A 23,499-nucleotide genomic window follows, 5' to 3' on the forward strand; every position below is an offset into this window, starting at 1 on the left:
AGGGAGACAGCATGAGAGTAGGGAGGGGCAGAAGCAGACTCCACCCTGAGCAGGGAGCCCGATGCAGGGCTCGATCCCAGGACCCTGAGTTCATGACCTGAGCCGAAGGCAGACGGTCAACCGACCGAGCCACCCAGGCGCCCCTCAACGTTCTTTTTAAATAAAGCCCGGGGGGCACCTGGGTAGCTCAGTCGTTTGTCTGCCTTAGGCTCAGGTCATGATCCCAGAGTCCTGGGATCCAGTCCCACATCGGGCTCCCTGCTCCGTAGGGAATCTGCTTCTCCCTCTCCCTCTGCCCGTACCTCTACTCATGCTCTCTCTCTCGCTCACTTTCTCTCTCTCAAATAAAAATCTGGAAAGAAAGAAAGAAAGAAAAGAAAAGAAAAGAAAAGAGAAAGAAAGAAAGAAAGAAAGAAAGAAAGAAAGAAAGAAAGAAAAAGAAAAAGAAAGAAGGAAGAAAGAGAGAAAGAAAGAAAGAAAGAAAGGTAGAAAGATAGATAGATAAAGAACTCCAGAGTGTTGGAAATAGGAAATCTTCTACCTGACTTAAATATACTGGTGTCATCTGAGAACTTGGAAATCCAAGTGGATACCAAATTAATGAAACACCTGATTATCCTCCGGAGAGAATGCCTCACCATCTCAGCAAAGATGGTCAAAAGCTTCAGTAGCATCCGCTGAAGGCGCTGGGACTCAGGCGGGCACATTTAGGGTCTGCTGTGTGGCAGGCACAGTTCTAGGTGCTCATGACAACACAAAGTCCTTGCTTTTGTGGATTTTACATTCTGTTGTTCCAACTATCTAATCTTCCAACTTTGTAAACCATCCAACAAATCTGCGAATGCCTACGTGGCAGGCACGGTCCTAGACACCAGGGAAATGATGGTGTCACGGGAGACCCTTGGGAGACTCCGAAATCATGTGATGATTTTGTTCCTCTCTTTTCAGAAAAGGGTGGAAATAACAAACTCTGACCATTAAAGCCAAGCAAACTGCACTAAAATCTGTGTGTTCTCAACTTAGAAAATAAATCCTCTGTTTTGCAACAACAACGGAAGAAACTGTATAAGGTGCAAAAATTCTTGCAAAACATCCCTCTTTGTCCATAAATGATGCTTGCTTGCTGTGAAATGTTTCTATTAGAGAACAGTGGGTTCCTGCCCCTGTGGGCCTAAATGAAATGAGTTTTGATTAGAAGTTACCTCTGAACCTCTGAAAGACAGTTTGTGCTCTAGGGGAGATTATAAAGGAGTTAAAGCAGCGTCCTCCTTTGAAGTAGCTGCCAGTTAATCTTCGTGAAGTAGCCAGGCTGTGGACTGAAGAGAAAGCCTTTTGTTTGTCCCGGAGACCAAATGGGATCAGAGGTGGTACATTGCTCAGGCAGTAAATCACCTTCAACTAGAACATTCCTTAGCACTGATTTTGTAAGGAACAATAGGACAATACAAAACCTCTGCTGATCTCTTTCTGGGTGTCCTGAAACTTCCTTCTCATTGTCATGAAAAGAACTAGGTAAGGATTAGCCCAGGAAAGGGAAGCAGCCCTTATTTATGGCAAGGTCCTAAGAAAAGAAGTGAGCAAAACCAGATCAGAGCCCTGCTCTCATGGGGCTTCAGTGTCGTGGAAGACTGGAGTCTTCGTGGAGAAAGACTTTAATAATCACACAAATTAAAATTACTACTGTGGTAACAGCAATGAAGAGGCCATACACAGCACCAGGAAATCCTAAATGGGGACCGGATTTGGTCAGAGAGGTCAAGGGATATTTCCATGAGGAAGCAGTTCTTGAGCTGAGATTGGAATGACCTGGGTAAAGAGTACTGCCGGTGGGGGGAACAGCATGATCCTGGCTGGAACATGCGGTAGTTAGCATCCTCACATGACAACGTATGGGGACCAGAGTTTAGGTCTCTGATTCGAAGAGAGTATTTAGTTTAAAAGGCAGTATATCGGAGGGGTAAAGCCTGCCAAGGTTTGAATCTCAACTCTTTACTTACTGTGCAAACTTCGGCAGGAGACCTTTACCTTGCTAAGTCTAATGTGCCTCCTCTGGAAATGGGGATGACAAATTAGAACACTGCTGTAATGATGACCATAATACTTATAAAAGTTGTATTTCTTATTGCAGAGGTTTTGACAGAAAGGAAAATATCTTCTCTGTATCACCATCCTTCAGCTGAAAGGAGGCATTCCATAATGATTTGCAGTTAATTGAATTTATATTTGTAATATCATGGAAAATTTTTTTTTGACCTCAGGGTTAAGGGTCAAACACCTACTATGTCTACTCTCTAACTAGGACGAGCTTAAGGAAGTCCTCAAACCCTGTTAGGTATTTTGATGGGCTCAAGGATTTCAGTGAGTAAGAAGGGAAGCATTAGCGGGAAGTACTGACTTGGGTTTTACAGGAGGCATTCCAGGAGAGTAGAGCCAGGTGGTCCAGTCAACTTGATTGAGAAGATCAACCTGTGAACACGAAGAACACCGAGGTTGCTACGGAATAACTTTCTCCAATGGGGGCGAAAAATAAATAGAAAAACAGACTTTTAGGTCCTCAAATCTGTAATTTTGTCTATACTGACATGTCAAGATAATTTCTAAGTCTCTTTCCTAAAATAAATTTATATTAACCAGCACTCTGTTAAATGAAGCAGGAAAATTAAATACATACAAAAAAATACATTTCTGAAACCTACTATTGCAGATCTCTCTGAAATAGTCACATGTTGTTGAGATCGCATTTTACATAGGAAAAAGTACCATGAAAGGTTGAGTCTTAAATTCTAAACCAATACTACTATTAAGGAATTCAAATCAGCCTAACAAATAGCCATTAAATACAGGTATATTGGGCATAAAAAATAAGAAAGCTTTTAAAAAGCCAACCTTATCTTTAAAGTGGGAATACAGGAAATCCTTCCAGTCATCAGTGGTTATGCTCTTGTAGGAAAACTTCTCAACATAAGCCTTTAGGAATCCTAGGAAAACCTCTAATAGTAAAAGAAAAAAAAAACTGATTAATGGAAAGGTAACTACTTAATATTTTTTTTGGTGCATGGTATGGTATTCTTGACCATGGAGAACAGAGAACTTTCAGAGAACAGGGAAACCAATAAGGGCTTTAGTGGTGAAAGAATGTTCAAATCAGAGGAGGTAGGACTTAAGCTGGGCCTTGAAGCATATATGTAATTTGGTGGAAGGGAGAAGAGAAATCCTAATTACAAGTAAGAGGACAACGCAATGAAGAAACAGAGAAGGAATCCACAACACAAATTCTAAAAGCAATCGCCTTAGTGTGACCAAGAGGAGGAGAACAAGATGGGACAGTCAGAATGTGTGCAGGTGAGGGAGGGCCTTCAAAGTCCACAGACAAAGGAGAACACCCAACACCTATCAGAAGGGGAAGGCTGCATATGTTCAGCACATCTATATCATGGACAACTCTGCTGGCATTAAAGAGCATAAGGTAGATTTGTATGTTCTGACGTGGAAGGATGTCTGTGGAACATTGCTGAATTTAAAAAAAACAAAGGTAGAACAAATTTTATATATGTAAAAATGATCCATTTTCTTTTCTTTTTTTAAGACTTTACTTATTTGAGAGAGAGAGAGAGCGAGCATGAGCAGGGGAGAGGGAGAAGCAGGCTCCCTACCTAGCAGGGAGCCCAATGCGGGACTCAATCCCAGGACCCTGGGATCATGACCTGAGCTGAAGGCAGACGCTTAACCAACTGAGCCACCCAGGTGCCCCAATGATCTATTTTCTGTAATTAAAATCTATTTGTCTGTTTGTTCACTTATACTTAGAAAAAGATCTGGAACCATGCACACCAAACTGCTAACAGTGGTTACCTGGGGAATGGAAAGGGGCTGAAGGACTCTCACTTGTTACTCTTAGAAACTTCTGTACTACAGAATTTTTTTTCATTGAGTACATACTATTTTCCTAATTTTTAAAATACTGATGAGTTTTTTTTAAAGTTATGGAACACGATTTTGAATTCAGCATATTCAAGGTTTGAAGTAGAGAGGTCACGTTAGAAGATGATACAGATTTTCTTCAGCAGCTACACACAGAATGAACCGGAAGAATAAAATGGAGCAAAAACAACAGTTAAAAATGCTTCCTTATTCTTCACATTGCCCTCAAAAAAAAAAAAATCAGAAAATGCCAACTACTTGCCTGGGCCCCCAAGAAGTTGTTCAAGGTAAAAGAGTAAAGCAAAGCCCTTCTCGTAGGGCACTGAAGAATATGCCACGTCGGGGTCCACATTCGTCAGATCGACCACAAGTTTGGTGTAAGGATGCGTATCTCCAAAAGTCTTTACCTGCAAGACACAAAATCAGATGAACGTTCAAATATGTTGGTTATTAGCATGCAAGCAAACTAATAAGGAAGTATTACTTCGCTCAAAGGGATAACTTTAGGGGAATCTAGAACTTAAACTGAGAGACTAGAAATTGTAGGGTATGTTAGCACAAATTTCTGTAAGTCTGTTAATGGAATGGCTACTTGTGTCATGTTCCATGATATTTCCTGCTCAGCAGTAGGCTTTATTCTTATAAAAAAACTAGAAAAATGTTTCAATGCCTGGTCAGCAAATTCAGCCTTCAGGAGGGAGCACTGAAAAATTCAAACTAAGTAACTGACTATATTAATTGCAAAGACCCAATGAGGTCCTACTGATCATGAACGTGACATTGCACAGGCTAATCGCTGTATCAATAAAGTATTATACCAGGGCCCCTGGGTGGCTCAGTGGATTAAGTGTCTAATTCTTTTGCTTCGGCTCAACTCATGATCTCAGGGTCCTCGATTCGAGCCCCACGTCGGGCTCTGTGCCCAGCGCAGAGTCTGCTCAGGGTTTCTCTCTCTCCCTCTGCCCCTCCCCTCCGCCGCCCCACACACTCTCTCTCTCAGATAAATAAAGCTTTAAAAAAAAAATGGAATATTATACCAGTATCTGCTTGATTTTCCACACCTGTAAGTATGGCTTTCTTGTTGCTACTTAGGAAAGCTAGTTTACAAACTAAACTTTCGAATGCCTATTCAACTTTGGAGAAATGCTTTTCAAAGCATGACTCACTTACCGAATTCTGTAGTTCTCCCCATCCTCCCAGTGCGTGAAAATGTCTGAACTTTTCACCAAACAGTCGTCCACAAATGTGGCGTTCCAAGTACACAGTATGTCCTTCGTTTAACCTGAAGAAAGGTTTTTTGTAAATAAAAAGTGCACAGCTGCAAGGAACAAGCAATTTAATCAAGATATTTTCTTTTTGGCTTTAGTAAAGAATTGTAGAGCATGGACACTATAGTCTAAGCAGATTGCCTATTTGGCTACTCTGCATTCCATTCAGAACAATGGGAAGCACAGCCCAGCAGATGGCAGCGGGGAAAATCCAGCCATGATTCTCATTTTACGTGCCCGTGTATTAAAATGTGACCCTACCAGGAACTAAGTAACAAGCACGAGCCGAATGCCCCTACTCTACCTGACAGTGTGACAAGTGTTGTGGAATTTTTTTTTTAAACTGTCTACCAAAGAGATGATGACAAAGAAAAACAAGATACTGCCACAAAACAATTTAGAGTGGCGGGAGGCAGGGAAAGAAATTAATAAGAAGAACCAATAAAGAAACATTAATAATAAAAAAATCTTACCAAAAGTGGTCCCAAGTTTTGTTGGTCACTAGATTTCCTGTCCAACTATGAGATATTTCATGTGCAATAACCTAAAGTGGAAATGATGTGTAGTAAATAGTGGAAGGGATTAGTGGTAGAATTGATCGCCTTACTCTAAAATAACTCTGTAAGTAAGCATTCTAGTTCTTTCAGTTCCACATTGTTCAATTTTTTTTTTAACATCAGCTGAGATATTCAGGGAGTTAGCTGAGCAAACAAATCATCATTTAGCCAAAGACAAAAGTATGGTTTAAAAAATTAGAAACAAAAAATTATTTAGAAAATATTAAATGGACACAACTTTCCATTAAAATATATTTCATAAACATCTCAAGAGATCAGATCATAAAATGTTATGAAATCTATTAAATCTAACTGTTAATATAACAACCCCTAAGTTATCTTTTATAAGTGTATCTTCAACATAACAATACAATGGATATTTAAAAAATCAGCTGACTTAATAGTTCTTTTGAGGGTAAGACCACAATAACAAATTTTAACTTACATTGGAGAGTGACTTGTCTCCTGCCTAAAAAAGACGAAAATTACCTTAGTATTCAAATTACAGACTATATTTAAAAGACTGCCTACATCAGGACGTATTCCAGCATTAATAGTACGCTGTATTTCTACTGTCGCACTCAAAGGGGTTCAAAAGCAGAGTATGTATTGAGAAAATAAAACAAAAAAAGGCAGGACAAAAAAAATAGCATGACTCTTTCTCTCCCTCATCTGGGAATTTTTCCATGACCAGGAAGGCCAGTATACCTATCTCCAACTTCCAGGAAACATTTCTCCTTCCACTTTTTTATATCTGTTCTTATTTCCCTTATGTACCTTATTCTCTCCTAATTACCCACAGCATATTTAAGAAAAGTCCGTAGTGATTTAAAGTAGCATACAAAGGCATATAAATTATAGTTATATACTGTAGGTCTAATCCTTCCCTATACATGCTAAAGTGAGTTTTTGTTTGTTTTGTTTGACCTGTCCCTACATGCCAAGTATAAATGGTCTAGTTTCTGTGTCTGCATACAGAATTCGTCCATATATTGCTATGACGCCCCCACACACCTTGAATATAATAGTCTTGTCTCCCTAATGGCCAACTTATTTTCTTTTGAAAAAATGAGATGATGAAAATGACCGTAATAAGCAATAACATCAGGAGGAAGAGGTATATAAATAAGAGAAAATATTGTTTAAAACAAATAGATGATCAGGAGCCTAAGGCTCTTCACACCCAGCTGTGTGTGTGAGAACTCAGCTGTGCGTGCAGACATGCTCACACTTACCAGCAGAGTGGGGGTTACGAACGTGAGGCAAGGATTCTCCATGCCGCCGTAAGGGAAGGACGGCGGCAGGACTAATAGGTCATACTGCCCCCATACATACGGTCCTCCCAGATCTTCCGCAATTTTAAGCATAGATTCAGTCTGGAAAATGAGTGCATATATATTTACGTGTCTTAGTCATTACAATGATGAATTTCTTCAAAGTACCTGTTGCTTTCTACGAAGGTTATGAGTTAAGGATGCTCATTTTAAATTATATTGATGCAAAAATAGTAGCAACTGCAAATCCACACAGAATAAGAGATATTTGATTCTCTTACCATATCACTTAACACCATCGCATTTCATACTTAAAGTCTTAAATCTATTGTCTACCAGGATTATTAAAAAGGGCAACTATATGACCAACCTCAGAAAATTCGTAAGCAGACTTTTCCACCTGCTCTTTCTCAGACCAAACCAATGTTCTTGGGCCAATTTGCCTGCAAAATTAAAAGGCTTAATAAAAATGAAGTTCAAGACACATTACTTACTTGGTTCTAGGAAAGAGCTAAAGTACTATCTACACGTCCTGACAGTAGGAGTATGATTTACCATGTGCTTTTGGGGAGGACGGGAGGTTTAATGGCTTCTCTGAGATACAATCCTGTTGTATGCACACCAGTAAATAGGCAGCTCTATAAGGAGGCCCCGTCTGGGCCAAATGAAAACAGAGACATAAGGTGCCCCCAAAGATTAGCTTACTGGCTCTGGTAAGAACTTTGGGGATCTAGTTTCCTCTCACAATCTCACAACTATAGAAACCCAGTCATGGCTCAGTAAGAGGTTATTTGTTATGCACTTAAAGGTTGAACACTCATAGAAGAAGAAACAAATAGAAAAAGAAGGAAATCCTGTCACGTGCTAGAACATGGCTGAACCTTGAGCACATTATGCTGAGTAACCCAAGCCAGTTACAAAAGAACAAATACTCTCTGATTCCGCTTAGGAGGTCTCTAAAGTGTTCAAACTCAGAAACAGAGAGGAGAATGGTGGTTACCAGGGGCTGGGGGGAGGTGGAAATGGGAGTTGTTGTTTAAAGGGTACAGAGGTTCAGTTTTGCAAAATGGAACAGTTCTGAAAATCTGTTTCACAACAATGTGGATATACTGAACACTACTGACTACTGAGCTGTACCTGTAAAAATGGTTAAGATGGTAAATTTTGTGGGGTTTTTAGCCACAATTTTAAAAAAAGAAGAAACAAATAGAACTATGTATCACTTACACAGGACTAGAACACAAAAATATTTTTTTCATCTAAATTTCATCCTAAAAATTTTACGTGCACCAAACCCCAGACAAGAGTTCACCAGGGTGTCCTGCCCCAGAGAGAGCAGTTGCTTCTCAAACTTTAATGTGCATACAGATGATCTGGGGAGCTTGTTCATATGCAAATTTTGATTTAGTAGCTCTGGGATAGGGCCCAAGAATTTGCATTTCTAACCAACTCCCAGGTGATGCCAAAGCTATTGGTCTCTAGACCACACTGGGTAGCAATGGTAACCCGCATTAATCCAACAAATTTAATGAGAGCCACAAGTATGAGCTGCATATGTAATTTTAAATTGCCTAGTGGTCACAACTGAAAAAAGCAAAATGGAAGCAGATGAAATCAATTTTAACAATATAGTTTGTTTAACCCAATATATCCAAAGTAGTATCATTTCAAGATGTAATCAACATAAAAATTATTGATGAAATATTTGACGTTCTTTTTTTCATACTAGGTGTTTAGAAATCTAGTGTGTATTTCACACTCCTGGTACATCGAAGGCCCTGGGTGGTTAACGGCTGTTGCATCCCACCCAGCATGTCTTGGCCCCACGGGCTGCAAAGCCAGACAGCCTAGATCTGGGTCCTGGCCCTGACGCTTCCTAGCTGCATGACCCGGGGGCAGTTATTAATACTCACCGAGCATCAGTTTCTTTATTGGTAAGATGGGAAAAACAATCACATCTACTCTACAGAGTTGCGGGGGTTCCATGCCATAATGCACTGGGGTCGGCATACAATAAGCCCTTGTAATGGTCAGCGCTGTGACAGTTACTAGAATTACCATTTAGTGAGTGTTTCCTGTAGGCCAGGAGCTTTACCTATATTGGGTCGGTTAATCCTCACAAAAATCCTTTGAAGTACATACTGTTCTTTCTAGTCTTTAGGTGAAGAAAAGGAAACTCAAGAGGTGAGCTGCCCAAGAATGTGGATAGTAACTGCTTGGAGCTGGACCTGGAATCTGAGTTTACCTGACTGCTCGATCTTGTCCACATTTCTGGCAATTTAAAGAATGTGACGACTACAGATATTCTTAATTTTCAGCTGTTTAGAAATAAGACTTAATTGGGCACCTGGGTGGCTCAGTTGGTTGAGCGACTGCCTTCGGCTCAGGTCATGATCCTGGAGTCCCGGGATCGAGTCCCGCATTGGGCTCCCTGCTCCGCAGGCAGTCTGCTTCTCCCTCTGACCCTCCCCCCTCTCATGTGCTCTCTCTCTCTCTCTCTCACTCTCTCAAATAAATGAAGAAATAAAATCTTTAAAAAAAAAAAAGAAATAAGACTTAATAAAAAATTAAGAAGGGCACCCTAGCTATTAGTAAAATTTCAATAAAATCTTTTATTTCTGTAATATTTATAGGTGTCCAAGTGCTTTAACATATTTTACCTTACTTGTTTAACTAGGGAAAAGGGAGATATTACAATTTCAAGGATGAGGAAATGGAAGTTATGAGAAGTGACTAGTTCAAACTTATATTGGAATCCAGATCTCTAACTAAAGGCGAGAGTATGCTCATTCTGCAATACCTAGAAAATCTGAAGGGTGACTGGTAAAGACTTTTTCATTTAAAATTCATTGTTATTTACATTTTATAATTAGATATGAATTTTTCCAGAGCTGTCAGTTTGGTATCTTGAGACGTGCACAAATGAGCTACTAGTTAATCTTGCCAGAGGTTCAAGATACTTGAAGTTTAATCTTTTTGTAAACCTCAAAATTTGTTCAAAAGCTCACCTGCTTTCTAAAGCTCCAACAACTAAAGCAATCAAGTAGCAGGGGATGGGCACCTAAAGGGGCAAAAAAAACAACAACACACACACATGCTCAAATTAGTACTTAGAAATGTTACAGAGTAAGATAATTCATATTTAAAAGTAAGTAAATTCCTTTTCAAATCTCACCGGTCTCATTTTTAGGGGGTCAAATAGTTCAAAATTGTGATGTAAAACATTTCAAAACATCTATTTCTCTTTTATTTTACTAGGAAAGACAGCGTCTGAAATGTGAAAGACATGACTGCACATAATATTACCGGGTCCATTTCAAGCATTTCTCAAAAATTAACCTGTAAGGAACTGTGCTTTTTTCTTAGGCTTTTCGGTTTTTTCCTTGACGTAAAACAATTTTTTACTTCCTTTTTTTAAAAACACTCCTGGTATATTTGAAAGACATATAAAATAATCCAGCAATAAGAAGATGCTGAAGGTTCGGGAGCTTGGAATCACAGATGCTGGGGTGGGAGCAAAATTGTCCACTGTGGTTCAATTACATGTTCTCTTTAGAAGGTCAATTAAAAAAAAAAAAGCATGAATAAACACATTTAATTCATTAAAGGTCAAAGATACAAGTCAAATTACCAGCTACATAGGAATTTTAACCTTAAGGACTGTAACAGAGTTGGGTTTTTTTTTGGGGGGGTCTAATATAGCTCTTCCATTTGTAAACACTAAATAACCACAGGCCTGCACTGTGGTAGGAGGGTGGACAAAAGTGTAACTTAAAACAACAGAAAACCTGCTGCTAACTGAGATGAGGGAGAATGGGATCAGGCCACACTCCCTACTTTGCTTATCCAGCAACCCCTTTCTTTAGTCCAGCTCTGTAAATAGAGCCCAACATTTTACAAGCACAAAAGAAATGAAGAACACAAAAGACAGAAGCTGCTTTTGAAATTCTGAAATATTTCAAAAGCAATTTTACTCTCTGGATGGATAAAAGCTATTTACAGTTCACCAGCAATTAGAATAAAAAAGGAGGCCCTCAGATCTTACTTTTTGGCTGAATTTATACATTTTCCTGCTCGGGTCTTCTGGGTCAGGTGCTTCTCCATCACGAATGGCACTCATAAGTGCCACCAATTCTTTAGGAACAGATACCTAATCAAGAAGAGAAGTCATTTCCAGTTCTAAAGAAAAGAGTCTATGTATCTTAAACTGCATGTGTAATAGACAATGAGCCCAGTAAGTTTAGACATATCAGGTTTATAAATAAAATTAGCGATATATAAAACTGGCTTCTTTAAAAATGAATGTGAGGTATCTATCTATCCATTCATCCATCCATGTTAAGAGCATTTGGTAGAAACTAGATTAGAATTCCAGCTCTGCTACTTACTAACTGCATGGACTTGGGAAAATAATCTCCCTAAGCCTCAGTTTCCCCATCAAACAAGAGTAATTCCTCATAGGACTGCTGCAAAGAATAAGTAGGGAAGAAGAGCCCAGCAACCTTCCTGGCAGGGCTAGTCACCCCTGTCCTCCTCCACACCCTCAGAACAGATTCACAAGGTATACTCACTTTAGGACAGCGAATACAGTTTTGAACAGTTTTATATTTAAACCATACACTTGGAGTTACAAATCAAAGAGCTTTTTAAGGGTCATGATTGTGAGAAACTAAGAGTTATTGCCCAAAACTGTGAAATATTTTCTCTGGGAATTTGTATGGAAAAGATGCTGATGGGGCAAACCTTATGGTCATTTAAAAAAGAATTTTTTTTTTTAAGATTTCATTTATTTATTTGAGAGAGAAAGCAAGAGAGAGAGAGAGAGAGCACAGTGGAAGGAATGGCAGAGGGAGAGGGAGAAGCAGGCTCCCCGCTGAGCAGGGAGCCCCCTTATGGTCACTTGAATGTGCACCCAAGCTCCATGGTTCTGAGTTTTATTTCTAATGAATGCTAGAATCAAGGACTATCCCTTCAATATTAATGATCTAGCAAACATACATCCCGTGAAGTTCTAGATTTTCATATTCTTCTTGCCTGGCCCAGTATTTAAAGCTATTTCTGAGGCAGACACAGAATCAGAACCTCCAAAACCAGTGCTACAACAACCATAAATCTAGAGCTAAAAAGCACTCGGGAAATAATTTAGTTCTGCTTCTTCCCTTTATTTAGGTGGCGATGTGTTATACAGATGAGACAACTCAGGGTTTTGAGGTCATAAGACTTGCCCCAGGTCATGCAGTTAGTAAGGGGTAGAGAAGAGTCCCAAACCTGGGATTCTTCGTCTCCAAGTATATGGTTTTCCACAGCACTATACATACTAGGTGTGGTTCAGTTGTGGGATGATCTCAGAATCAAGAAGCCCCCATAAAGACAGGTTAGTCCTCAATTCTATTTGCTTGGTCTGAGTAGGGCTGGCCTGGGACCTAGTATGTACATATGTAGGTATGTATGTCTTTAGTATTACTTAGTTAGTACTTATTTATTATTATAGTCCTTTTCGTAAAAGGATTAGCAGTACCTACAACAGGAATCAGGTGGACATGTAGTCAGATAAGTCTGCAATCTATGCCTGTTAGGGGACCTAGATAGAGGTTCACGTGGCTATAGAGGGCATTTCTAGAACCTTTAATGCTGCAAATGGTAATTTTTTAAAGTTAAAAGATGTTTTCCCCAAATTCTTGTTTTGAGGTCCGCTATTCTGAATTCCTTTTAAAATCAGAATAGTACCCATTTCCTTTTATTATGCTTATGTTCAAAACTGCCTTTAAAAGAGAGATGCACTGCCATGGGATCCAGCTCAGCGGGGAGCCTGCTTCTCCCTCTCCCTCTGCCTGTCGTTCCCCCTGCTTGTGCTCTCTGTCAAAAGAATAAATAAAATCTTAAATAATAAATAAATAAAATAAATAAATAAATAAATAAATAAAAGAGCGATGCAGGGGCGCCCGGCTGGCTCAATCGCTGGAGCATGTGACTCTTGATCTCAGGGCTGTAAGTTCAAGCCCCACGTTGGGTGTAGAGATTACTTAAAAATAAAATTTTTAGAAAAGAGACGCAAAATGAGGTCCACATCTTCTTTGTTACATATTTCATATAGAAGTTAATTAAGTAAAATATTACTAACTATAAAAATCCAGTTATTAACTCTGCTTATCATTTATACCACATTTACTTAAATGAGTCATTTAATTCAGTTAATAATTTGTGATACTTACCTCTGCACTGTAGGTTAATTTCACAGAAGGAGTGTCCTGGCAAGGAAGAATTGCTCTGCAGTGGATGGCCTGGGAGGGGGGGAGGGAAAAAGAAAAAGCTATTCCCCTTTCTTATAAATCAAGTCATTAAGAAATTATTAAAATTGCAGCACTGCCCTTTGACACATTCTTTTTAAAACTACGTCTCCCATTTTTTTCAGATCGCGGATAGAAAAGTCTGATTTCCCATTTTAATGTATGGTCAATCCTCACGTTTCAGTTGAAGCATGAAGCAATGTTAAGCATCGTCTCCTACTCTCTGCTCAGAGTAACAGCAGTACTCAGTGATGCTGGTAGGGATCCTGAGCAAAAAGGCTCTTTAGTGAAATGAAATTGAGAACCATGCTTACTACATTCCTGTCTTAAAGAGTCATTTGGAACATTAGCCTCCTGGAGACTCTGAAAAGGCCTACAATAAAGAAACCTGTTTGAATTCTTACACTTGTTTTAACAGGAAACTATCTTGCTCTGGTTAATTATTAACATCTAATGGGAAGCCCATTAGATGTTCTGAGGAAAACAGTTTGGGGAGTGTTGCTAGACGCTTGACATTCCAATCTTGCAGCAAACTTTCAAAGTAAAAAGTAAGAAGAAAAGGAAGGAGAAAGAACGGTCTTTCTCAATACCATCTAGACTTGTATTTAAATTTGAGTCTAAGGTAGTACCTATTACTTAGGAATATTGAGAGGATTAAACGTGCAAAGTATCTAATATAATGTTGGAAAATACAGTTAGTGTTTAATGAAATGAGTTCCTTTAGTTGTAAATTATTTAATTACTAACGGAATTAGTTTTTTTCCCTTCCAGAAGATAGTTTGATATGTATTACCCTTGTGACAGATTGTCTCTACTGATAGGATTCTTTATTCTTAGTTTTTAAACAGAAAACAGAAATAGTTTAAATTGTATCATTTTAAAGGTCATTTAATATGTTTACATAACATATACATTTGTAAAAGTATAAGGAAAGTCTGGAATGGTTGCACACCTAACTCAGTGGTGGTTACTTCTGGGCAATGGTACCTGGAGAAGACTGAAAAATCTGACCTTTCACTTTCCACTTCTTTACTGTTTTGTTTTTTTTTTAAGATTTTGCTTATTTATTTGAGAGAGAGAGTGGGGGGGGGGAGGGTCAGAGGGAGAAGCAGGAAGGCAGTCACTTAACCAACTGAGCCACCCAGGCACCCTCCACTTCTTTACTGTTAACATTTTTCATAACTAGTACCTATTACTTTTGTCTTATTAATTTGTCCTTTCTATTTCATAACCACTTCTTGAGTGTCCACTCAAGAATGCCAAGTTCTATGCTAGGTGCTAGGAATATAAATATAAATATGACCTACACAGTCCACTTTAAGTGGACATGATTTCAAACTGAAGGGAGTTTCTTTTTAAAAGTGATATATGAATATGTTAATAATGAGATAGCAATGAAAATATATATCATTTTTATAACATAAATTAAAATACTATCTTAGGTAAGACCTGAGTATCCATAAGACCACTGTCCACTTTGCTTCAGTAAACTGAATGTGCTGGGAATTTTTTGTATAATAAATCATTCCAGAACTTTTTTTACCTGGCACTGACTAAAGAGATACGGGTGTTCCTTCCCAGAAGTTTGTTCAGGAGTGAGCCACTGAAGAGCCGAAGATTTTGGAGATGTCTCAAAAGAAATTTCTATAACGACTTCTTGATTTCTGTATGCAACAAACAAATATATTAGTAGAGTATAATTTAATCTAACTAAAGTTTGAATTCATAATGCACAGACTAAATAATACAAATGATATTTTATAAGGTCTTGTTACTGATGGAGAGTAAGCTCTAGGAATGCTGCGTCCCCAGTTCTTACCTGAATGCCTGCCTCTGGATCCCTTCCACTCTACCACGCCAAGTGCTTAGGAAGACATAACAGGGACTAATATTCATTGAATACACCACTGTGTGTCACGCACTTTGCACCTGTGGTATCATGCAATCTTTCATGACAGTGGGAAAGCGGAAGAAATGATTTTGGAAGTTTGACCACCACACAGCGGTGGGTGCCAGAGGATGACACCGAACAGTGCTGGTCTGCAAACGGTTACTGGACAAGTCAAGAAATGGAGTAAGCCTTTAGAAACTTGTAGAGTCACTTTTACGTCCGTTGAATCTAGGGATCCAAAACGTGTGCTTGCTTTTAATCTCTTCTTCCTAGTAATTCATTTTTATTGCATTTTATAAAAGAATCAGTCTGTGACAGACTGGAAATAACAAGAACTGGTCCTTTGCCCCAGATAGTTTGAGCAGTACTGATAATGAGGAAATAGCAAGAACTCTGGAGTCCTGCCTCTGCCACCTACTGGTGGTGCTGTGAACTGGGGCAGATTATTTGACCGCTCTGGGCCATCATTCTTGCTCTGTAGAATAGGGTCAATGATATCTACCTCACAAGTTACGTGTGGGTGTTTCCCTTCTTTTTCTTTTTTTAAGATTTTATTTATTTTATTTGAGATAGAGAGAGAGCACGAGAGAGAGTGAGCATGAGCAGGGGTAAGGGCAGAGGGAGAGGGAGAAGCAGGCTCCCCACTGAGCAGGGAGCCCCACGTGGTGCTCAATCCCAGGACACTGGGATCATGATCTGAGCTGAAGACAGTCGCCTAACAGACTGAGCCACCCAGGTGCCCTGCGCTTCTCTTTCTTAAACAGCAAGAGAAGGCATGAAAACATTGGCCACTGAAAGGTGGGGTCAATCACCCTTGTTTTAGGCCAATGGTTTTCCACCCTTTTTCCCCTTCCCAATTTATCAGGGAGTGGGATATACTCCCAAGTCATCCTGAAATGCCTCCTTAAGATGGCATGCACCCATCATCACTCTAGACCACTCCCATGATCAGTAAAGAAGTAACAGTTATCAAAAGTTCTATTCTTGAGTATTTTATACAATGAATTTCTTTAGAGTCTTAAGAACATATAATTTTCACTATAAGCTTTAATCTGAACAGCAGACCAGTAAGAACACCAATTACTACATACACACAAACTAGAAATAGGAAAGGAAAATTGTCTAAATTAAAAACATTTTTCTCCATTATTTAGCTATATAAAAGATAAGGATAACATTCATACTTGCTCAGAGCAATAGGAAGAGAGATTTCCATTGGTGATCCTTTGTAACTTTGTTTTTCTCCAAGAGTATATTTGACTTCTTGTCCATTGATGACCACTTTTTCTATCGTGAGGTCCTTTGTATCCAAAGTCTAGAATTAAATTAGTATTTTTAAATGATAAGAAAATTGTTTAATATACACCAGAGAACATGAATATTAGATATAGGTTAACTATAATGATTACAGTATAGAACTAGATGCTCATAGAGAGTAAAATAGAGTGAAATTACAGGAATTAAAGGAGTCAAAAGTTAGTGTAGGTCCTGTCTCTTGGGACTCTAAGCTTCCTGAAAGATTTTTCATTCTAAAGTTTGCATATACATATTGTTAGGTAATTCTGGGATAGTCACACAAATTTACGGTTTTAAGTGTAAGTCAAATCTAAGTTAAAATGCCTTTGCCCCTGTCTCCTAAAACTTAACTTCTCTGCTACAAAAAAAAAAAAAAAAAATTCATCTATAGCTTAAGCTTCACCATGACTCCTTACCATATATTTCTTCCTGGAATTCATATAGTCCAGCTCCTATGTACTTTCATATATCCGGAATTTAAAACAAACTTTGGCACTTGTTAGGCAAATAAGCGGGCTGTACATCGCCGTTATGTATATTGAAAGAGCCCAACCTGGTGTGGCAAGTCCGACCGAATGATCTACACAGGACCGAGAGAACGTATCTACTTGCCGTGGCCCATTTTGGACAACTGCTTTGGGCAGGAAAGGAGAGGCAACAAGCCTCTGAGTGTTCTCCATCCCCCTAATCCTCTGGGCCCTAGAGGCCATACCTTTCACTATCTCTCAACTAATCTCTTGTTCTAGAATCGTCCACCTTCCTATGCCACAAGACTGTTTCTGAACAACCTAAACAAGTCTCCCATGTTATGTTTAAAACCTCTCCTGATCCTTCTGCCCTGATAACTATTCATTTGTCTCCTCCCTTTCTTAGACTCCATGGGCAACCTGTGGCTGCTATTTCTACTTCTTCATCAATCTCTCCTCCTTCCCTCTCTTCAGTCTGGCTTGCAACTCCTCTGCTACTGAAAGGGGATGCCTCCTGATCAAGAGGTCTTTCTGCTCAGTAATCTGGACCTCTGTCCGCTCATAACCCTTATGGGCCACATCATCTGTTTGAAGTCCTTTCCTTGGCTTCTTTGACTTCACACATAAATGGTTTTCTTACTCGTCTAATGCTGTTTCTTCCCCTCCTTTCTAGCTCCTAAAAATGGATTTGTCCCAATGTTCTAGCCTCGATCCCTTGATTTTTTTGAAAAAGATTTTATTTATTTATTTGAGAGATAGCATGAGCAGTGGGAGGGGCAGGGAGAAGCAGGCTCCCTGCTGGGCAGGGAGTGCCCTACGTGGGGCTGGATCCCAGGACCCTGGGATCTTGGCTTGAGCTAAAGGCAGCTGTTTAACCAACTGAGCCATCCAAGCATCCCTGGATCCCTTGATTTTCTTGCCATATTGGACACACTCCCTAGTTCTCGCTCATCCCACATCACCAACCAATTCCTTTGTGCTGATGACTACTATTTCTACAGTCGGTCGGTATCCCTTCCCCCAGGACTGCCCCTGGATCTCTTAGTTGCCTGCTTGACATTTCCAAGGGAAATATGGCCTCATATTCAATGGGCTTCTAAAAATTCTAAAAATGAAGCCACCCTTATGTCCCCTAATCCATTCTCTCCCTTGATTTCTCTCTTCCGTTAACAGAATCCACAAGGTACCTAAGGTTTGGGACATTCAAATAATCCACAATTGATCCCACTGCCCAAGCCCCCATAGCCAATTAACACGTTTTTCTTTCACACTGTCCTCATACTTTTTTCTTTTTCCTTCTACCACCACTCTGGGTCAGACCCTGCCTTAGAACTGCCTGCGATCTGATCTCCCTACCTCTGGCATCTTTCTACTGAAATCTGGCTGGCAATAGCATGTGGAGTTAGAAGGCCAGTTACCTCTCTTTCAGGCTAGTTCATTGCATGATAAGCTCAGGAAAAGTCACAAGGGCAATCATTAATTTGATTTCTACCTCTCTAGAGTCAACAATATTTAGGTGGAGAGAAATCTCCATTCTGGTTTGGCTTTTTTTTTTTTTTTAAAGCAGCTGAATTTGTTAGGGGTGTCATCTGTTTTCCTCCAAATAGGTAATTATTCCTTTTGGGTTACTTTCTTTCAGGGGTACCTCAACAATTGCTACTCTGTATTAGTAGAACTGACTTATCTTCTTGCACTTGCATGTTCAGAATATTTGGTTTTATTAGGTTTATATTTTACTAAGAATAGGGTTACTCCTTTGTCCCTTCATATTCCAGTATCTATTTCTGGCTATCTGACTTATTTTAAAAACTTGATTAGAATATCTATGTCTATAACTACTCGTGTTTATACTGCTTTTACAACCATAAGGATGAATCAACTGGCTCATTTCCCAGAGGGACATATTTGATTATCTCTATTGCCTAAACTTCTCAAATCTAATCAGAATCAGAAGAGCCAGATTATTGTCATGACTATTTTTTGAAATCTTGTTCATATCCTCTGTACTTATTATAGCAGTCAGTCCACATCTCTCCTATAGCATTTACTGTACCACATTAGAATGGTATGTTTTCTACTAGATTGAGGGTTCCTAAGAAGACACAGAATGTTACTTAGGCTTGCATTCCCAGAGTTTAGCACAGTGCCTGAAAAAATCGTAGGTATCAATTAATGCATGAAGCAAGTCCTGAGCCAAGAGAAAAGAGAAAATGCAGTGTTTAAGCCATATATTGCCAAGTCTTAACCTCAAATATCATTCTCAAATTACTTAAGAAATTCCCCTTCAAATTTCACTAATAAATATTGTTAAACAATTGATCAAAAAGAGTAATAGAAAAAAAAAAAGGAAACTGGGTGGTTGAAAGTTGGAACTAGTACTTTTCAACAAAGTTTTACTGAACACCCACTATATATATAAGGCTGAGATACCATATGTAGTTATAAGAAACAGACCTACCAACAGTAGGAAGTTACTAGGGATATAATTTACTATATCTCACAGTATCCTCATTGAATAACACCCCAAAAAACAGTTCTACTTCTAAGCAGCTGGCTAATTGCCATGTTATAACTAATTCCCTTTTTGCACAGGCTGCTGGGAAGCTCCCCGTAAACCTCACAACTCACTTCTTTTTTCCTAGGGCCTTACGCCATGTGTTTGATTTTCTCTATCCTTATTCTCTCTTCCTCCAAATTCTTAAATTGTTTTTAATTTTATTATACTGTATATGTTGTTTTAAGTGGACTCAAATTCTTTCTGTGACAACGCATCGCTTAAATTAAAAAACTTTAGGCCTCAGTATTATGTCTCAATCTACATTTTCTACTTGTTATTTGCAGGGTGCCATAATGAAAAAAAAAAAATAGGGTTATTGTTAAAACCCAAACCAAAACAACACCTTGATTTGGTTCCCAGCTCAGCCATTTACTTAGTGAAGACCCGAGGGTTTGCAGTCAGAAAGATCTGTGTTCACTTCCTGGCTTCTGCCACTTACTAGTATATGATCTTGGCCAAGACATTAAAACCTCTTTGAGTCACCAGCTGACAGAACACCTAAAAAAGGTGAAAATTTCAATAAAAGAAACAAATGCTTGGAAGTTATCACAAATGAACACTGAACTTGAGCACAAATAACCCAGAACTTCAAAAGGATTTTTAGAAAAGCTGGGATTTAGTCCTAGTAGAGCTCCTTCAACATTCCCCAGCATCAAGGACTCCAAGAATGGAGAGAGCAAGGACACTTGATGTCCTCAGCAAGCACTGCCACTGGGTCCTCTCACCTCCAAGATACAGTTACCACTATGACTAGTGCAGCCCATATAAGGCTTAGGCACTGCACTCAAACTGAATTCACCCATCAGTTCATCAAACTTTTGAGTGTCTACATGGCAGGTGCTATACTAAGAACATGATACAAAGAGCCATGAAACATAGCCCTACCTTCAAGAGACTGTAATCTAGTGGAGGAAAGAAGCTGAGTTTGAAGAAGTAAAACCGAACTCTTGGCCTCAAGTTGCCACTATAAATAAGCAAACAATTATAAACAGATGTCACCACAAGTAGCCTTCCTTGTATAAAATCTTAACATTATTATCATGCTAGTCTCCAATTTACTAAACAGACATGCCAACCAGACATCATGATTTAAAAGTCTCCTCTCAGATTTGGGGAGTGCAAAAACAACGGGCAGCTTTGAGGTTGGAACATTGAAGGTACATTCTTTTCAAAATTTAGGCATTCTGTCTCTTGCTTCCTCAAGGATCAGAGGTCAACCTTTATTTGTACAAAACAGGTGAGAGTGCAAGGTCACAGTAAGTAGTGATAAACTATCAAAATCTACTTTCTTTTAATAAAAAGGGAAATCTCATTGAGACGGGATTTCAGCCAATCCTGCCAGAGCTAAGCTGCCTGCAATAAAAGATAGCATGGTACTTCAAGCAGACCAAAGTACAACCTACAGGGAAGTAGTTACCTTCTTGCTTGTAATACCTTATTTTCTTCCTTGTAGTACTTTTGGTGACTAAATATCAATACATAGGGGAGTCGACCTACTTTTCAAATCAGAATTAGTCTAGCAAGATGTTAAAGGACAAAGAGTAGGTTACCTGCTCTATTAGTTCACATTAATGAACTCAAAATATACTCCTATGACACAAACAGGAGTCATGAGAACCACCAATTCTTATCTAAATTTATTATTATGCCCAATTAATTGACCCCACTGATTTCCCACCATCAAGCCTACAACATTCAGTGATCAGGTTGCTTAATGTCGTTCTTAAGTAGATATCACAATACTCTATGCACAATACACTGTCGCTGGTCTTTTCTTGTCCCTCTTATTTCCAAAATGCTCACCTATGAAATTCTTCAGGTGAGAGGTACAATCCAAATACTATCACTTTGAGTAAGAACACTGAAAACAGGTTATGTTGTACAGATAAAATAATTTAATAACATTCCATAAATCTAAACAAGTTTTTCATTACTGAAGTGGCTTAGCGATGTTGTAGAAGTATATTACTTTCTAAGTAGCGCAATTAATTCCTCGCTCCTTGGAACCAACTATAATACATTGTATTGAGATATGCTTAGAAAGCCTGAATGATCCACCCGTCATTACATTATTTGAAGGGAAGGGTGGTAAGAATCATGACCCTGGAGAAAAAGAGCTGTATCTAGAGTTAGCTGAGACTGGAAGTATCCAAGCAGGGGGTAGGGAGGGGTCTCAAACCTACGGGGTTTGAGAATGACTGGTAGAGGGACTGAGGGAAGACTCCCATGGGTCGATGGGTCCTATCCTGCAGAAGTGCGGGCTGAAATAAGGTGCCTGGGAGGAAAGGGTCGGATCAACATCGGCAGGGCAGAGGGTCTGAGACTTAGATGAGACTATGGCCTGAGGAAGGTGCGCTGGGGACTGGAAGAAATTTGGGGCCTGAGGAGGGAGTTCTGGGCTGCAGGCCCAGGAAATGGGGAGGCCACAGGGGGCTTAGCGCTGGGAACTAGGATAGCGGGGGAGGGAGGATTCGGGCTAAAATGAAGCCTGAACGCAGGATGAGAGCAGGACGTGGATGCGGTGCTAGGATGTGCTAGGGACTGGGGAGGGCGTCTGGGGAGTGGGGTGCAGGAGGAGACACTGAGGTATATGTAGCGGGTGACGGAGGGATGCAGAGACAGAAGTGGGATTGGGAGGAGGTGATACACGGTGAGTGGGGGGCGAGGAACGGAAGGCTGAGAAATGAGTGAGGGCTGAAAGGGAGGTGAGGAATAATGAGTTGCGGGCTGTGGAGGGGCACCGAGGGATGCGCGGGGCAGACCCGAACGTGGGGCTGGGAAGGGGCAGCAGCGGGGTGAGGGACGAGAAGCGGGCGGCCGGGGAGAGGCGGGCACTGGGCGCGCGTCCCACCGTACCAGGCTTCGCAGATTGTCCTCCTGAGACTGCACCGTGAGCGCGGCGGTGCCGGTCAGCACCCGGCGGGTAAAGTCGACGCTGCATCGCAGGTGCAGGTGCTTGGTTCGGCAGATCGAAGCCGGAGAGGCCAAGGAGCACGTATCCACTACCTCGGGCATGGCTCTGGGGAGTCTCTCCGCACGACGATCCGCACGCGAAAACCCAACAGCCAGACTACTCGACTGAGAGGTAGAGGAGAGAGAGAGGGAGGTAAAGAAGAGCAAGAGGGGCTCGTGGCGCCCGCCGGGAAGGGAAGTTTCTTAAAGTGAGAGAAGAGTGAGGTGTAGCGTGGATGGAACTACAAGTCCCGTGGTGCAGCGCGACAAGGCGTGCGCTTTGCTCCCTGGGAGTGTGTGTGTGGAGAGGTTCTGAGAGGACCGGGAGCATTCCTGAAAGGGGAGGAGGAGGAAGAGGAGAGTGGGGGCAGCTGGAGGACCGCGGGCGGACGGAAATGATCAGAAGTGCAACGGGGAGAACAATCGAATGCTTCCATTTTAGTTTCGTTCAACTTCGGTGGAAGTTGCAATGGCAATGGCAGAATGTCAGACCTATTGGCGGTAGCCAATAATAAGAACGGAGCAGGGTGATAAGCAATAAGAGTCTTGTCGAAAGAGCTGCTTGCGTGCGATTCCTCGTTAGTATAGTGGTGAGTATCCCCGCCTGTCACGCGGGAGACCGGGGTTCGATTCCCCGACGGGGAGGCACCAGAAAAGTCTGCTTTTTGGTTTTCTTTTCTTTTTTTTTAATCGGAATACAACAACCACGATGAAAATACTTCTCCAAACATTTTAAAAGTTAATACGAAAGAAATAATGTCAAATTAGCTGTAGCTTTACATTTTAAGAGTTGTTTCGTTTCTGGCTTGCCATGTTGGCAACCCAACACACGCTAAATTGTTGTCAGTTCAACAAACTTTTCTTTAGTGCTTATTATGTACATTTCCAGGCCCTGAAGAGCAAAAACTGAATAAGCCAATATTCCCGTTTCAGAAACTTAGGAAGGTCATTTCAATATACTGTAATGAGAGAATTCTGTGATAGGAGTATGTGTGGGCAGCAAGATTGGAATGCAGAGCTGGGACATCT

General features: G+C 40.2%; 1 protein-coding gene and 1 non-coding gene across 2 annotated transcripts in view; one reads left to right on the top strand and one right to left on the bottom strand.

Annotated features, from left to right (window-relative positions):
- Positions 1-22,659, bottom strand: part of LTA4H (leukotriene A4 hydrolase) — a 36,730-nt gene extending 14,071 nt beyond the window's left edge. Inside the window, exons 1-14 of the mRNA XM_032416317.1 lie at positions 22,375-22,659; positions 16,383-16,513; positions 14,851-14,971; positions 13,233-13,301; positions 11,066-11,170; positions 10,029-10,081; positions 7,391-7,463; positions 6,982-7,122; positions 6,192-6,215; positions 5,663-5,733; positions 5,092-5,203; positions 4,184-4,328; positions 2,887-2,990; positions 2,396-2,466 (exon numbers count right to left, since the gene is read on the bottom strand). Coding sequence (XP_032272208.1) covers positions 2,396-2,466; positions 2,887-2,990; positions 4,184-4,328; positions 5,092-5,203; positions 5,663-5,733; positions 6,192-6,215; positions 6,982-7,122; positions 7,391-7,463; positions 10,029-10,081; positions 11,066-11,170; positions 13,233-13,301; positions 14,851-14,971; positions 16,383-16,513; positions 22,375-22,533 — 1,379 coding nt within the window. The 5' untranslated portion in view covers positions 22,534-22,659. The remainder of the gene's footprint in view (positions 1-2,395; positions 2,467-2,886; positions 2,991-4,183; positions 4,329-5,091; positions 5,204-5,662; positions 5,734-6,191; positions 6,216-6,981; positions 7,123-7,390; positions 7,464-10,028; positions 10,082-11,065; positions 11,171-13,232; positions 13,302-14,850; positions 14,972-16,382; positions 16,514-22,374) is intronic.
- A 384-nt stretch (positions 22,660-23,043) lies between these two features.
- TRNAD-GUC lies at positions 23,044-23,115 on the top strand. Its single transcript has one exon. It is a non-coding gene; the product is annotated as a tRNA-Asp (tRNA).
- Positions 23,116-23,499: the final 384 nt, after the last annotated feature.

The sequence above is a fragment of the Phoca vitulina genome, unplaced genomic scaffold (genome assembly GCF_004348235.1).
Source record: "Phoca vitulina isolate PV1807 unplaced genomic scaffold, GSC_HSeal_1.0 scaffold19, whole genome shotgun sequence".
Lineage (NCBI taxonomy): Eukaryota > Metazoa > Chordata > Mammalia > Carnivora > Phocidae > Phoca > Phoca vitulina.